The sequence below is a fragment of the Delphinapterus leucas genome, chromosome 1 (genome assembly GCF_059928025.1).
Source record: "Delphinapterus leucas isolate spDelLeu-1000000601 "Yukka" chromosome 1, BTC_Dleu_Yukka2, whole genome shotgun sequence".
NCBI classification, from domain to species: Eukaryota; Metazoa; Chordata; class Mammalia; order Artiodactyla; family Monodontidae; genus Delphinapterus; species Delphinapterus leucas.
The window spans coordinates 171,774,083-171,787,679 of NC_143129.1; the positions used below are offsets into that span (position 1 = coordinate 171,774,083).

Below are 13,597 nucleotides of genomic sequence, written 5' to 3' on the forward strand. Positions count from 1 at the left end.
CGGTGTCTCGCCAAAGATTCTCCAACTTTTCAAACAAAACAAACCCATAAAAACTCAGGCAATTTCAGTGAGAAAGGAGCATGAGTCTAGCTTGGGGGTTGGGGGCAGAGTCTCAAGGCTGCTTCCTCCGGGCCCAGCCTCTGGCTTGGGGGACAGCAAAGGGAAGGGCAGGCTGGGAGCTTACGAGCAGTAAAGGGGGGACAGGCAGGGAGGTGAGGCCCTTGGCTGCTTCTCTCCATACCTGTTGGAGGTGCCGTGTCCTGCTGAGGGCACTGCCTGCAATGAAGAGAAAGACATTTTCCATCACATACAGGAAGATGAGAGTAGCCCTCAGCTGCTGGAGGCTTTCTGGGATGAACAATCTTTGTGGGGAGATACGGGGGAATGCAGTTTCAATGGCTTTCTAGCTCATTCTGCTCAGATGTGTCCCCTCAAGTGAGCTGAGACCTTGAGTTGAAAGGAAGTACCAAGCCCCAGTTGGATGAGTCAGGACTCAGTGAACACATGAGGTGCTAAGGAAAGGGCGGCAGAATCAGTGAGTCCCATCTGAGCCCCAGCAGGCCCAGAAGGGCTGCAACTGCAGACTGTCCTGCAGCTGGTAACTAGGTAGTTGGAGCTGAGGCAAAAGAAGTGGAGGGGGAAGAGGCAGTCTTTTTGAACCCTCATGTGTGCCTGGCACTGTACTACCTGGTGCAGCCATCACCAGCCCCGTGAGGTAGGACACCCAGGCCCTAAGAGGGCAGGGTCCCTGGGGTACCACCATGGGGGCAGAACTGTGGCTCAGAACTGGGCTCTCTGCCTTCCCGCACCCCTGGTGCCCTCTCTCAGGCTCACAGGCACAAGCACTGGCGCCCCACTTCTTCCTCCCACAAGGAGCTTTGAGCCCAAGTGGTCATCTCCCTACTTGAGGCCTCTGGTTGGGGAGAGAGAGTGGGTTAATGCAGCCTCCTGTGCTATGGGGGCCACAGAACTACTTCAGGACAGCGAAGGGGGTGTGGCGGACACAGAGAAGGCTTTGAATGTGTGCCAGGGCTGACCTCAGGACTGGCTGCTCTTTCAGCACCATAATCTATCTTATTGTTTGAAGTCACTGCACTGAACACATCCGTACACCGAGGGCCATTTCTGCAAACATTCCCACCTAAACGGTGGGAGCTCAGTGGAAGGCAACAGTCAGATTGTTTAATATGGAAGCAAACTCACAGACAGGCTCTGGGGTCTTGATTCTGCCACTGACTTGTTGAGTGACCTTGCCTGGAAAATGGGAATAACAGTCTCTACCTCAAAGGATGGCTGGGCTGGGCTGCCCAGGTGAGGTGAGGGGGAAACGAGACAATGCAGCGAAAGGCTGGGCCCAGCGCCGCGGGCCGGTCAAGGTGCTTGGTAAATGGCTCCCTGTGTTGAAAGGTGATGTAACTCATGGTAACGGGCACTGTCTCTGAAGCCAGGTTGCCTGGGCCACAATCCTGGCTCTGCCACGTCCTATGTAATTTTGGTCTCAAAGCCTCAATTTCCATGCCATGAATCCAGGGAGAATCGTATTATCAACTTCACAGGGAGGTAGTGAGGGCTAAAGGAGATAATGCATGGAAAGCACTTAGAGCAGCGCCTGGAGTAAAGTGAGCGCTCACAGGTGTTGCTGTGACGATTATTATCCACCCAGCTTTGATGCGGCCACAGTCTAACTTGGGACTCTGATATTAGAAACCTGCCCTGTGTGTGCTCCAGGAGTGAACATTTTGATGGGTATGAGGTCCATTTCTTTATTAACATTCTTCTCTTCAGTAGAAAAGGTCACTGAAGTTATATGACATATATACATTTTTTTAGTTCCCTGGGATTCAATAAAGATAATTTGATGATATCAGGACCTATCGACATCTAAATTGGCCTGTAATGGCTGAGTAGCAGGTTGCTCCCTGCTGGTCTGAGCTAAGACAGCCCCACCCAGGGGCCACAACCCTCTCTCAGCCCAAGACCCTCACCCCTCCAGGTCGCTGCAGGCCAGAGAAGTGCACGTTGGGGATGAACAGCACTGGCGGGGTCTCCAGGTCTGCCTCAGGCCGCAGGTAGGTGGTCTCATTGCCCCTGAAGCCGGATAGCAGGGAGCCCTTGATGCCTGATGGGAAAAGGAAGGCATTGTGCCGTGAGGGCCCTCCATTTACGCCTCCGACCGCTGCCCTCTAGTCTCCTATACCCTTAACCCCAACCCTGCCCCGTTGTGACCCATCCCCACTGACCACTGTTGCTGGAGTCGGGGCACTTGACCTTCCTCCGGAACTGCTTCCGCTCATCATCCCGCATCTTCCTTTCCGCTCCCTGTGGGGGATAAGGGAAAGGCGGTCACCAAAGGTCTCGGGAGGGGCTGGCTGCTTTGCCTCTTAAATGTGGGCCAGCCCTCTGGTGTTGCTTTCTTCCCAGAGCGAGACCAGGAGATGGGACGTTACCAGCACTCGGCCCAGCCCAGTGCAGCCTAGCCCTGAGGTCAGGTAGACCATGAGAGACAGAGAAATAGAAAGACGGAGAAAGAAGAAATTGAGAGAGACAGAGAGGTGTGGGGAGAGAGGAACAGAGAGAGAAACAGAAAAGAGAAAGGGACTCGGAGAGGGATAAGAAGAATGAGAAATGTGAAAAAGACAGACAGACACAGAGAAAAAGAAACCTGAAGAACTATTTACAGAGATCTAGAAAGAGGTCTTCAGAAAGAGGAAGGGATGAGAGACAGAAATGCAGAGAGCAGAGGAAAATATACATAGAGAAACCAAGACAGACGAATGACAAGCACGCAGGAGAGACATTCAGAGAGCAAGAAGCAGAGACAGACACGCCCAGAATGGCTGGGGAGGATGCACAGGTGGGGGCTGGCCCTTCTCCCTCCCAGGGCCCAGCAGAGGGTCCACCGCAGCCACCTTGTCACAAAAGATCTTGATCTGGCAGACAGCTCGGTGTACCAGGCGCTCAGTGCCCGAGCCACAGTCGTAGGTGTCGACCTGCAGGTTCAGGGGGACGCCCTTCACCCCCTTCTGCGAGGAGAAGTCTGTGCTGAGGCAGTTGATGCCGATAAACACCTGGGGACAGAGGAGGGAGCTAAACAGCTGACCCGGGTCACCAGGCCTGCTGTTCCATAACTACCCTGTATAATTATGGAGCCTACTGTGTGCCTGGTGGGCACCCTTAACTGCACAACGCCCCTGGAAGGCAAACATCACCGCCTCTCTTTTACAGACGGGGAAACTGATGCTCAGAGAGGGGTGGCAGCTGTCCCAAGGCGACACAGGGAATGTATAAGGGAACCAGAGTTTGGGCTCAGGTCTTCATCAGTGGACAATGCAGCTTCCACTAGATTGCCAAGGGCAGCCCAAAGGATCAAGGCCCTGGGAGGGAGACTAAGGGTCCTTTAGGAGCTTAAAATCCAGAGCCCATTTTTTTGCAACTCAGAGCAAGGAGGTAGAGAAGGGCCAAATCCCCCTCCCCGCCAGCTCCAGAAGACCGCTTTCCTGCTGGCCCTGGGCCACAGAGAGTGAGACACTGCCCCTATGCACGGCAACCACCAGCTCTAGCCATAGCTGAACCAGTCACCCCCATTGTACAGCTGAGGAAATGGAGGCTCTGAGCATGGATGTGACTTGTTAACGTTTCCACAGGGAGTTGGGCAGGGTGGCATGGTGGAATGAGCCTGGACATCGGGCCACTTAGACCTCTGCCACTCAAGCCATGTGGCTTTGGATAAGTCCTTTAATCTCACGGGCCTCAGTTTCTTTATCTGCAAAATGGAGACAATTAAACCTACCTCTTGTGGCTGTGAGGCTGGCAGAACACCTAGGGGGCTTGGATATTTTGTAACTGTTGTTGTAAGTGGGACAGCTGGAGTCTCAACCCGAAGCCTATGTGCATCTGATGGCAGCCTGGGGTCAGTCTTAGTTGGGCATCTCTTGGCAAGCTCACCCAGTGATTGCCTACTGCTGACTCCTCCGTGGGACCCTAGGCCAGACCCCACTCCAGGCTGGCCCCTGTCCCTTGGGGCATTTCCCTTGGAAATGACCCTGACTTGCACAAGTGGGGGTGGGGTGTGGTACCTGAGCAGACCCCCTTCCTTCCCTGGCTGGGGGGGGCCAGGCCCACAGGTGCATGCCAGACATACCTCCCCCTCAGCCAGCTCAGCCCTAATGCAGCCCCCACCCAGCTCACGCCTGAGAAAGACCCAAGCCTGGGGGCTTAAGAGGCTGTGAGAAAATCCCAACCGAAACCCACCTCTCCCTTCCCACGAAACTCATTCCCCCCCTCCCTGAACTGGAGGCCCCAGCTCCTCCCCCAGTCCCTGGTGTCTGTTTGAATAATAATAATCCCTCACCTTTGTGCCTCCCTTTGTTGTTTTCAGAGTCCCTTCACCTCCATTTTCTCCAGGCAGCCTGGAACGCCCCATGAGGCAAGCCAGGGAGACAGGGATTAGGTCCCCAGCTTTTCTAGGCCAGAAAGGCCCTTGCCAAGAGCCAGACCCAACCTTGGTCTGATGGGGTAAGTCTGGCCCAGGTAGGTGAAGGGACAGGCCCAGGGTTACCCAACTCGAGTCCCCAACACGCAGACTACTGCCCTTTCCACGATGCCACTTGTCCAAACAGAAAACCAAGACACAGAGGGACACTGCAGCACAGGTGACTTCAAGTCTGGTCTCAAGCACTAAACGGCTTAATCACTGGTGTGAAAAAAAATCACCAGAGGCTCCATTTCTCAGGCGTCTCCGATGGGCCTGGCATCGGGCCTGTCCCTTTGACGTGCGTGATCTCATAGGATCTTCACCACAACCCTAGGAGGCAGATTATTCTTCCCTTCCTGTGCGCTCAGGAAGTGAGGTCATGGCTTTAAGCCCTCATCTACCAGACTCCAGAACGCTTCTCCTGCAACGCTCTGCACTAGCCCACAAGTCAGGAAACCTGGCGTCCGCGGCGGCTTGCTGTGTGGCCTCGCACAGGCTTAGCTTTCCTATCTGGTAAATAGGTGGATTGGATTAATTAACAACAGCCACCGCTCATGTGCCAGGCTGTGCTCTACCTTTTCCTTATCTCACCCGATCCTCACGCCAACCTATCAATTGGTGCTATGGTTACACCCCAATTTTCAGCTAAGGCATCTGTCCAAGGTCACAGAGCTGGGAAGTGGGCCTAGCGTTTCTGGCTTCACCACTATGTATCCTGCCTCCTCCACTGGTGCCCTCATCGGAGCAGCTGCCACAATCCTAGGTACAGGTAAGCCCTTTTCCCAGGATGGGGACTTCCTGGCAGCCTAGCCCCATCCTGGCCATGACCCCAGCACTGACCTTGGCCTCCTCGTTGACGTTCCACACGAAGGACAGTGCATTATAGGCCACCTCCTCGATGTGTTGCACAGTGTTGAAGTTTTCTTTGCAGTCAGCTGAAACCACACAGACCAGAAGGAGAGTCAGAAGGGAAGGGATTTGGGGGCCCCATGGGGAGGGGTCATTTAGGGGGTGGGCCTTGTTCTTGGCAGGGACTTGCATCCTCTCCCCCAAGGACCATGCTTCAATGCAGGGAGGAAATTAGTAATTGTGCCCTGGGCTACAGGTGGAAAAACTGAGGTCCAGCCTGAGAAGCAGATCTGTCCAAACTCCAGAGGGACTCCTTAACTTTGCCAACTAGGCCAGGGCCCTCATGATTTTGTGGTGGAGCTTATACTTTTCATGGGATTGTGATTTAGGACATCTCCCAGACAAAGCAGTAGTAGCAGTAGTAATAATCGCAGTAATAGTGGTAGTAATAGCCATAGTAAAAGCCGTAGTACCAGTACTACTAGTATTGAACTAGTCATATTAAATAAATGATAGTACCACTGTCATTTATTGAACACTTACAATATGGCAAGCCTTCAGTTAATCCTCACAACAATGCTATGAATATTCAGCTTACACATGAGGAAAATAAAGCTCAGAGAAGTTTGGTCACTTGCCCAGGGTCACACAGCTAATAAAAGGTAGAGTAAGGACTGGAGTCCGGCTCTGTCTGTCTCCTGAACCCAGGCTCCTAACCACTTTACTAACTGGCCTCTCAGATAAGTCACTGAATCATCCCTATTTGTATTATGTTCTCTAGTACACGTGGCTCCAAGGCAGAAACAGCATCGTAGGCAGGCAGGGCAGCTGCCGTTTTCCCAGTTGACAGCTGAAGAAACCAAGGGCCAGGAAGGGGAGGTGACACAGGTCACACAGCCAGGAAGAGAGTGATAGAGCCAGAACCTGGAGATCTGAGGATGGACTGTGCCTCCCACTCATCTCGGGGCCCAGAACAAGGTGGCACACACAGAAGGCCTTTCCCCTGTCCCTTTCCCTCTGACAAAGCCCAAAGGTTCCAGCTTCCAAGGCAGAACTGCCCTTGCACTGTGCTTCAAGCCTTCCAAATCACCCACTGCCTGCACTGTTATGCATTTGTGTCTCAATTGGCCAAGCCCCCTGATGGGGACAAGCAGGTCAGCATCCCAGGGGTGTATTTATCTGACACTGCTAGGGTCCCCAGGGTCCTGTTTATCCCAAAGCAACACAGAAAAGAGGTCACTGCTTCCAGCCAACAGATGCAAATCCCTGCAAACCCCACAGCATTTGACCCGGAGACTGGGGCCAGGCAGGCGGCTGGAGTCAGAAATAAATCTGGCAGAGGTCAGAGGGGGCTGGGAAAAAGGGGCACAGCAAGCAAGGCCTAAGTGGTGTGTGTGTGTGTGTGTGTGTGTGTGTGTGTTGTGAGACAGAGGAAGGGAGACTGGGACAGAGGGCTCGGGCGGGCTCTCACCCACATCGATGACCCGCTGCTTGGCGGTGGGCTGCCGGGAATGCCAGTGCTTCCAGAAGCGCAGCTGCTCCACCGGACCCTTCTCGTTGTCGAAGACCACCATGACCACACTCTGCAAGCACAGCAGTCACTGTGACCCCAGCCTCAGAAGAGGCCCAGACAGCCTCATCCCTTGCCAGAGCCCGGGTCAAGTGGCCCGGCCCTTTGGCTTAGTTTCCCCCAATCCGTGGCAATGGGCAGTCATACAACAGCACCCTCTCCCTGGGGTCCCTGGCAGGCAGGGCTGACCCGACCCCCGCACCTACTGCCCAAGTACCTTGACTTTGCTGGAGGACAAGGCAAGGCCTTTGCCGCCTGCTGGGGTCCGCAGGGTGACAGGGTAGAACTGGCCCTTGTTGAGGTAGGCCATGGGTGACTCACCCGATTTGATGTGGATGGCTTTAGGGGAGCCCAGGGTGTACTCAAAGTCACTGCGGGGAGGAGGGAGAGGAGAATGAGGCTGGGCTTCCAGGCAGGAGTATCCCAAAGGGCAGTAGGGCAGGAAGCCCAAGGCTCTGCTATGGCCTTATTATGTGACCTCAGTAAATCACTTTACTTCCTGGGGCCTCAGTTCCCTCTTTTTCAGAGTTTCTATTTAATGGCTTTGTTGAGCCACAATCCTCCTGAATAATGAATAATGGAAACCAGAGACCCCTGAGGGGTGACAAAGTTATAGGGGAGACTAGGACAACAGAACCTTGGTTTTCTAACAGGGTGCTGAGCTCTGAGGTCCTTGTCACAGCCCAGGAAAGGGATGTAGAAATGACTCTCTTCTTTTATGTGCCTTCACTCCCCTCTTTTTATTCACTGACGATGCCTGTTCTGGGGACAGTAGGGTCTTTCTGCAGCCCACTGCCCAGGTGGCCAAGGGTCCAGGGAGGCTGACTTACCTCTTGGGGCTGGGATAGTCCTCTGGACATGGGGGTTCCGGGGATGTTTTCAGGATATCTGGGAAGAGCAGCGACTGCAGAGAAACACAATCCAGAGAAAATAAATGACCACATTCAGTTCTGCTGGGACCTCAGCCCAGGGCCACTGCATACAACTGTGAAGGCTGTATAGTGTACAACCTGGACAACAGTACATGGCAGCCCTGCCTCAGCTCAAGGACTCTTTCTCCCATGGATTCCAAAGCTTTGACCGCCTCACTGTCTTCTCTCCTTCTGTACACGTGTGACTAGACCCAGGGAGGCTGTGAGGGATATGGGGGTGGGCCCTCACCTCCTGTGGGTCATCTTTGAAGGTGCTGTCAGGCTGCCAGCGCTGTGTGGGAGGCACCCCATGAATGCTCTCAAACAAGGAGCTGAGGGAGCCGTTATCATACACATCACTGGTGGGCAGCAGGTAGCCGTCCACAGAGCCAGCTTCCAGCTTGCTGGGGCCTGGGGTGAGGAGAGCTGCCTTGCCCGGTGTGGGTGCAGCCCCCTCCAAGCTCATTAGGTTATTCTTCTTGAGCACATCTGGGTACTCTGGGGCTCCAGACACATTCTCTGTCAGGAATTTCATGAGGTGCGTGGGACTTTCAAGTGGGGTGAGGTCCATCTCATATTCCATGCCATGGTAGTACCTGAGGAGAGACAGGAGGGATAAGTGGGTGCACCTCTTCTCTCTGACGGGCGGGAGTTCCTTGGCTGCATCGGAGAGTGACCATCACACTGACATACTGACCTCTTTTAATCCATTGTAATGTTAGGTCTTACCAACATGTGTGAAACACGATACTGCAGCAAGCCAGTGTGTCACAGGGATGAGCAGGGAGGAGGGTGTCAAGAATGGAACCAAGTACAGGCTCAGAGTTCAGGGGGCAAATGTCTGCTTTATCCATTACAGTACTTGGTAATTAAAAAAACTGAAAGTTTAAGTATTTATTTCTTATCCAGAGTCAAATGTCTCCACACTAAAAAAAACCGTATTGAGTCATCCATGGTGTGGGCAAGAGTGGGTATTTGTGAGTACAGTTAATGTACGTTGAGAAAAAGTTCCGAAAGGATATACCCCAAACTATTAAGGGGGGCAGGGAAGTAGGATTACAAGAAACTTACTTTTTTACTTTATTTATTTTTTAGCAAAAATAACAGTGTCTTTAATGCATTTAATTTTACAGAATCCAAAGAATTTTTACATATGGTCCTCACTTGGTTGTCAAAAGAGCCAGATAGACTATTTTCACACATAAGGCCCAGAGATTCACATAATCAGAGACACTGAGTGAACACACAGACCTTATAATAAGATGATTCTATTATCAGTGGGTGGTCTCCTTTAATTGTGCCAGTCTTCCATTCCCACCACCATACTTCTGTTTCTCAATGCCCAGCCCCAGTATGGATATTTATTTTTATTTATTTATTTTTTTTGCGGTATGTGGGCCTCTCACTGTTGTGGCCTCTCCCGTTGCGGAGCATAGGCTCTGGATGCGCAGGCTCAGCGGCCATGGCTCACGGGCCCAGCCGCTCCGCGCCATGTGGGATCCTCCCGGACCGGGGCATGAACCCGCATCCCCTGCATCGGCAGGCGGACTCTCAACCACTGCGCCACCAGGGAAGCCCTGGATATTTATTTTGTAACTACACCAAATTTATTTTTAAAAAGTAAACTAAATTTAAAAATAGTTACAACTATAGGTAGTTTAATTATTATAATTATACAAATATTGTTTCCTGGCTGGCCAAATATTTTACTATAACTTTTCTTAGAACAACTTTTGTTGTTATTGGAATTATGATATTAACGAGTTTTTTCATTTTATAATTTTCTACTTGTCTATTCATAATTTCCCTAAAACTGTCATACACCTATAAACAATTTTCTTCAGATGAACAAGTATATTATGTAATCCACCAGTTCATTCCTCCCTCCTCCCCTTCCTTCCTTCCTTTTTTACTTTATACGCTTCTACAGAGTTTGAATATTTTATAACAAGTAGGTATTATTTTATAATCAGAAAAGCTAACAACATTTTAAAAAATTAGTTTTGAGAAAAGTCTCCTGCACCAAAGCCTACAGTTTCTAGCAGTGGAGGGGCCCTGAGGCAGCTGCAAGAGTCGCAATGCCTGCCTTAGCAGTTTGGATGTTCTCAAAGGCAGAGAGGAGACCAGAAGGTTTCCCATCAGAAGCCCTGCCCAGTGGGGGGAAAGGAAAAGTGGAGAAAGGGGGCAGGGCCCTTCCAGTGCCCATCTGGCCATGAGCACGGCCTGGGCTGCTTTCTACAAGAAAAGGAACATCAGTGCCCCGAGGCACTAATGCCAGGCAGAGGCCCAAGAGAGCCAAGGGAAACAAATACGGGAACATAGGTGTCCCCTCCCTTTGAGGCTGCAGGGAGGGTTTTGGAGCTAGGACAGAAAAGCTTCCATCAGGGCTTTTCCACCACTATGGCTTTGAAGTTTGTTTTCAGTAAACTCCAGCTCACATGGCCTACAGGCACCTAGGATGTGTGTGTGTGTGTGTGTGTGTGTTTGTGTGTTCAAGCAAGGTCTCACTATGATTTTGTGGGCCCTACTCTCTTTTGCCTTCATAGATCCCTTCCTCCATAAAAATATTTTAAAAACCTTTTACAATTGCACTGGTATAAATACAAATATAACCCAGGTTGGATCATATTCATTGTTTTCTTCTGACTTTAAAATAGATTACAATGCCTTCGTGGGCCCCTAAGAGTACGGTGGGCCCTAGGGACTGTACCTCCTGTGCCCAGGGGATAAGGGGCCTAGAGGTGGGGGTGGGGAAGGGCAAAGGGACAGAGATGGTGGCGCCGGCGAGCCTCACCTCTTTCCTTGGTCGTTCCGGCCCCCAGTGCTGGAGGATAGTAGTCGCTTCTCCTTGGGGCCCTGAGAGGAGAGGAAGCAAGGATTTATGCATAGCTCTTGGGTAAGATCTGGCTGTTAGGAGCCTCAACCCCTTCCGGGGGACTTGGCTGGGCAGGGTAGCTACCTTGGTCACTGGGAGAAAACCCACCAGTCCTTCGAATTGTCAGGCCATCATTTAGTCTGAGCCCCAAGTTACAGAGTGGGGAGAAGTACCCCAAGATTAGCAGTTAGGAATCATGGAATTTGGAGTCAAGCAGGCCTAGCTTAAGTTCTAGCTTTACCACTTAAAAGTGCTGTGTGACTCTGGATAAATGACTGTGCTTTTCTGAGATTCAGTTTCTTCATATGTCAAGTGGGCGATTATGAACTCTACTTCAAAGGGATTGTGAAGATTTATTAATAAAAATAATGTTCACTGTTTTTTAATGGAGTACTTCCTATGCACTGGACCCTGTGCTATGTGCCTTCTCTGCGTCCTCTAATCTAATCCCTACAACTCCTCTATGATGTCTACTAATGTTATCCCCATTATATGGATGAGGAAACTGAAGGCAAGAGAGGCTCCGTCATCTTAGTGATTAGGAGTGTGGACTTATTGGGTTTAGTCCCTAGATCTGCCACATATTGGCTGTGTGATCTTGCGCGCCCCTCAACCTTCCTGAACCTCATTGTTCTCGTGTGTAAACAGGAGTAATAATAGTAACGCCACCCCTGGGACTGTTGTGGGTGTTTAGACCAGCACCTGACTCATGGAGGGGACTGTGTAAATGTTACCTTTCATGATTATGATCATAATATTGTTGTATCTTAGAACATCCAGGTCATTTCCCCCTGAGGCTAATAAAGCCAGAACAAGGTCTCCGACCCAGCCTAGTGACTCCAATGCCTGGGTTCTTAGTCTCACCCCGTGGAAGAGCATGAGGAAAGGCGCCTGGCACAGTAACCAGCATTCGGTAAGGAATGGTAAGCGCTCACGTTTAGGACTATATTGCCCAAAGCCACATTGCCAGCTTGTGGTAGGAACAGGTCTCGAACTCCCAACTTGGTGCTCTTTCCACACCATTAGATCATGTCTTTACTATACACAGTGCTGCTCTGAATCTAACATGCTCTGGGATGGGAAGAGGGGGCCAGGTGTATCTCACCGGAACACTATATTGCAATAAACCACTGCAAGTGTCACCTTCAGAGCCTGTCCCCACCACTCTGGCCCTGGGAATGGCCTCTTGCCTAGGGGAGATGGTGCTAGATTTTATTTTACGGCCCAACCTCAAGCTATATATCCCAGGCTGGAGTTTAAGCTCAGACCTAGAATTCTGGCTCCTACCATGTCCCCAGGCTGAGGCAGTCAGCTCCAATTTCTTTTCCATCAAATGCTATGAGGATGTTATCAGTCTGCTGGGGAGAAGGTAAGGTAGGGTAACCATACTACTCCAGGATGAGAACCAAAGCCAGGGAGATAATTTGGGGCTTTCTCATATCTGAGGCCACTTCCCCCCTTGGCCTCTGAATTTACAGAGAGTTTACCTTCCTTTGTGTAGTAGAACAGATAAACTACTTCTTGGGCCTGTGAATTTGAGGGCTTATTTACAAGGTGGCTTTAAATCTTCAAGTTCAGATTGAGTTATCACAACATTTAGCTATTCATGTCCCCCAGCCTGAGATCTGGGAAAGTCCCTTGGAGCAATAACCCAGCCTAGGAAGAGTAAGAAAGTTTGCTGTCATATGACAATTCAGACAGATGGGTAGTGGCTGCCTGGAGTACTAGGTTGAAAAAGATTTTGTGTCCTCATATACCCTCAGTGAGAATACAGTTTGTAATCCATTAGCAATGTCTGGCACAGGCACTGGAAGAGGGGTGATGGCGTATGTTATGTACTTGTGGTTATTGACAGGTTTAAGCACACTCACCGTATATGACAGGGCCTAATTCCTGTTCTCAGGAACTGAAAGTCTCCCAGAGTCAAGGCCAAGGCCCAGGAAACAATTAGAGAACAATAAAAGATGGTCTGTCAGGAGGTATTACAATGCATATAATGGCAGCGAGCGTATGAACGACAGTGAGACACTCAGGAGAGGGAGAGGTGATGTGGCAGCATGGCTTCCAAGAGAAGGTGGGCCTTGGGAAGGGCCCTGAAAGAAGGGAATGGATTCAAGAGCAAAAGGCATGTTCTAGGTGGTGAGGTTAGAATAGGCAGGTGGGGATGACAGGGCAACTGGGATGACCTAAGGTACAGGGGCAGAAAGAAGATGGTAGGTTGGGGGTATTGCTGTGGTGTGTAAGGCCAAGGCATTGATCCATTCAATCAATATGTATTGAGCACTGTGTGGCAGGCAGTATGGGGTGCTAGGGGCTCAGTAATGATCATGACATGACTCTTGCCCTACAGGAGCTCAGTGTCATGGGGGAGATGGAGGAATAAATGCACAAACAGCAAGTTTCTAAGGAGAGCTTCAAGGAAAAGGATGGTGGTTGCTGAGGGTGCCCAGAGGAGGCACGGAATGGGAGACCCCAGAAACCCTTCCTCACCTCCGGTGGAAGGAGCTGACATTGAAGCTGAGGCCCAAAGCTGAGAGTACGGTTTAGCTAGGGGGAAGGGGAGGGTACCAGGCAGAGGGAACAGCATGTGCAAAGGCCCAGAGGTGTGAAAGAACATGGTGAGGGGCTAGGGGTGGTCATGGTGGGCTAGTGAGCCATGAGGCCTGAAAGCGAAGACACACAGTCAGTTAGAGGGGGGCATGCCCAGAGGTGGCAAATGTACCATGTAGTAATCGTAGAGGAAGCTCAGGGCTGCAACGCTCTCATCGTCTCCATTGACTCTCATCATGGCCTTCGTGGCCGCTGTCAAGGGATTTTCAAGGTAGGTCTTCCAGGCCTCATCCTCGTTAGTGTAGGGGAATTTCTGGAAGTTAACTGGGTCGTTCTTTAGCAGCCGTACAGATCTGAAACTGAAAGGC

At 51.1% G+C, this 13,597-nt stretch overlaps 1 protein-coding gene across 14 annotated transcripts in view; it reads right to left on the reverse strand.

Annotated features, from left to right (window-relative positions):
- The window catches only part of GRHL3 (grainyhead like transcription factor 3), a 35,768-nt gene that overhangs the window by 10,134 nt on the left and 12,037 nt on the right, over positions 1-13,597 (reverse strand). For 11 of the 14 annotated variants that reach the window (XM_089898888.1, XM_089898905.1, XM_089898880.1 and 8 more), the window contains exons 2-12: positions 13,402-13,588; positions 10,599-10,660; positions 8,055-8,400; positions 7,724-7,797; positions 7,111-7,264; positions 6,795-6,906; positions 5,315-5,409; positions 2,910-3,068; positions 2,241-2,319; positions 1,986-2,119; positions 242-276 (exon numbers count right to left, since the gene is read on the reverse strand). In XM_089898888.1, coding sequence (XP_089755014.1) covers positions 242-276; positions 1,986-2,119; positions 2,241-2,319; positions 2,910-3,068; positions 5,315-5,409; positions 6,795-6,906; positions 7,111-7,264; positions 7,724-7,797; positions 8,055-8,400; positions 10,599-10,660; positions 13,402-13,588 — 1,437 coding nt within the window. Of the gene's footprint in view, positions 1-241; positions 277-1,281; positions 1,571-1,985; positions 2,120-2,240; positions 2,320-2,909; positions 3,069-4,351; positions 4,410-5,314; positions 5,410-6,794; positions 6,907-7,110; positions 7,265-7,723; positions 7,798-8,054; positions 8,401-10,598; positions 10,661-13,401; positions 13,589-13,597 lie in introns of those variants that run through there. The other 3 variants (XM_089898898.1, XM_089898943.1, XM_089898921.1) reach the window with 3 other exon arrangements.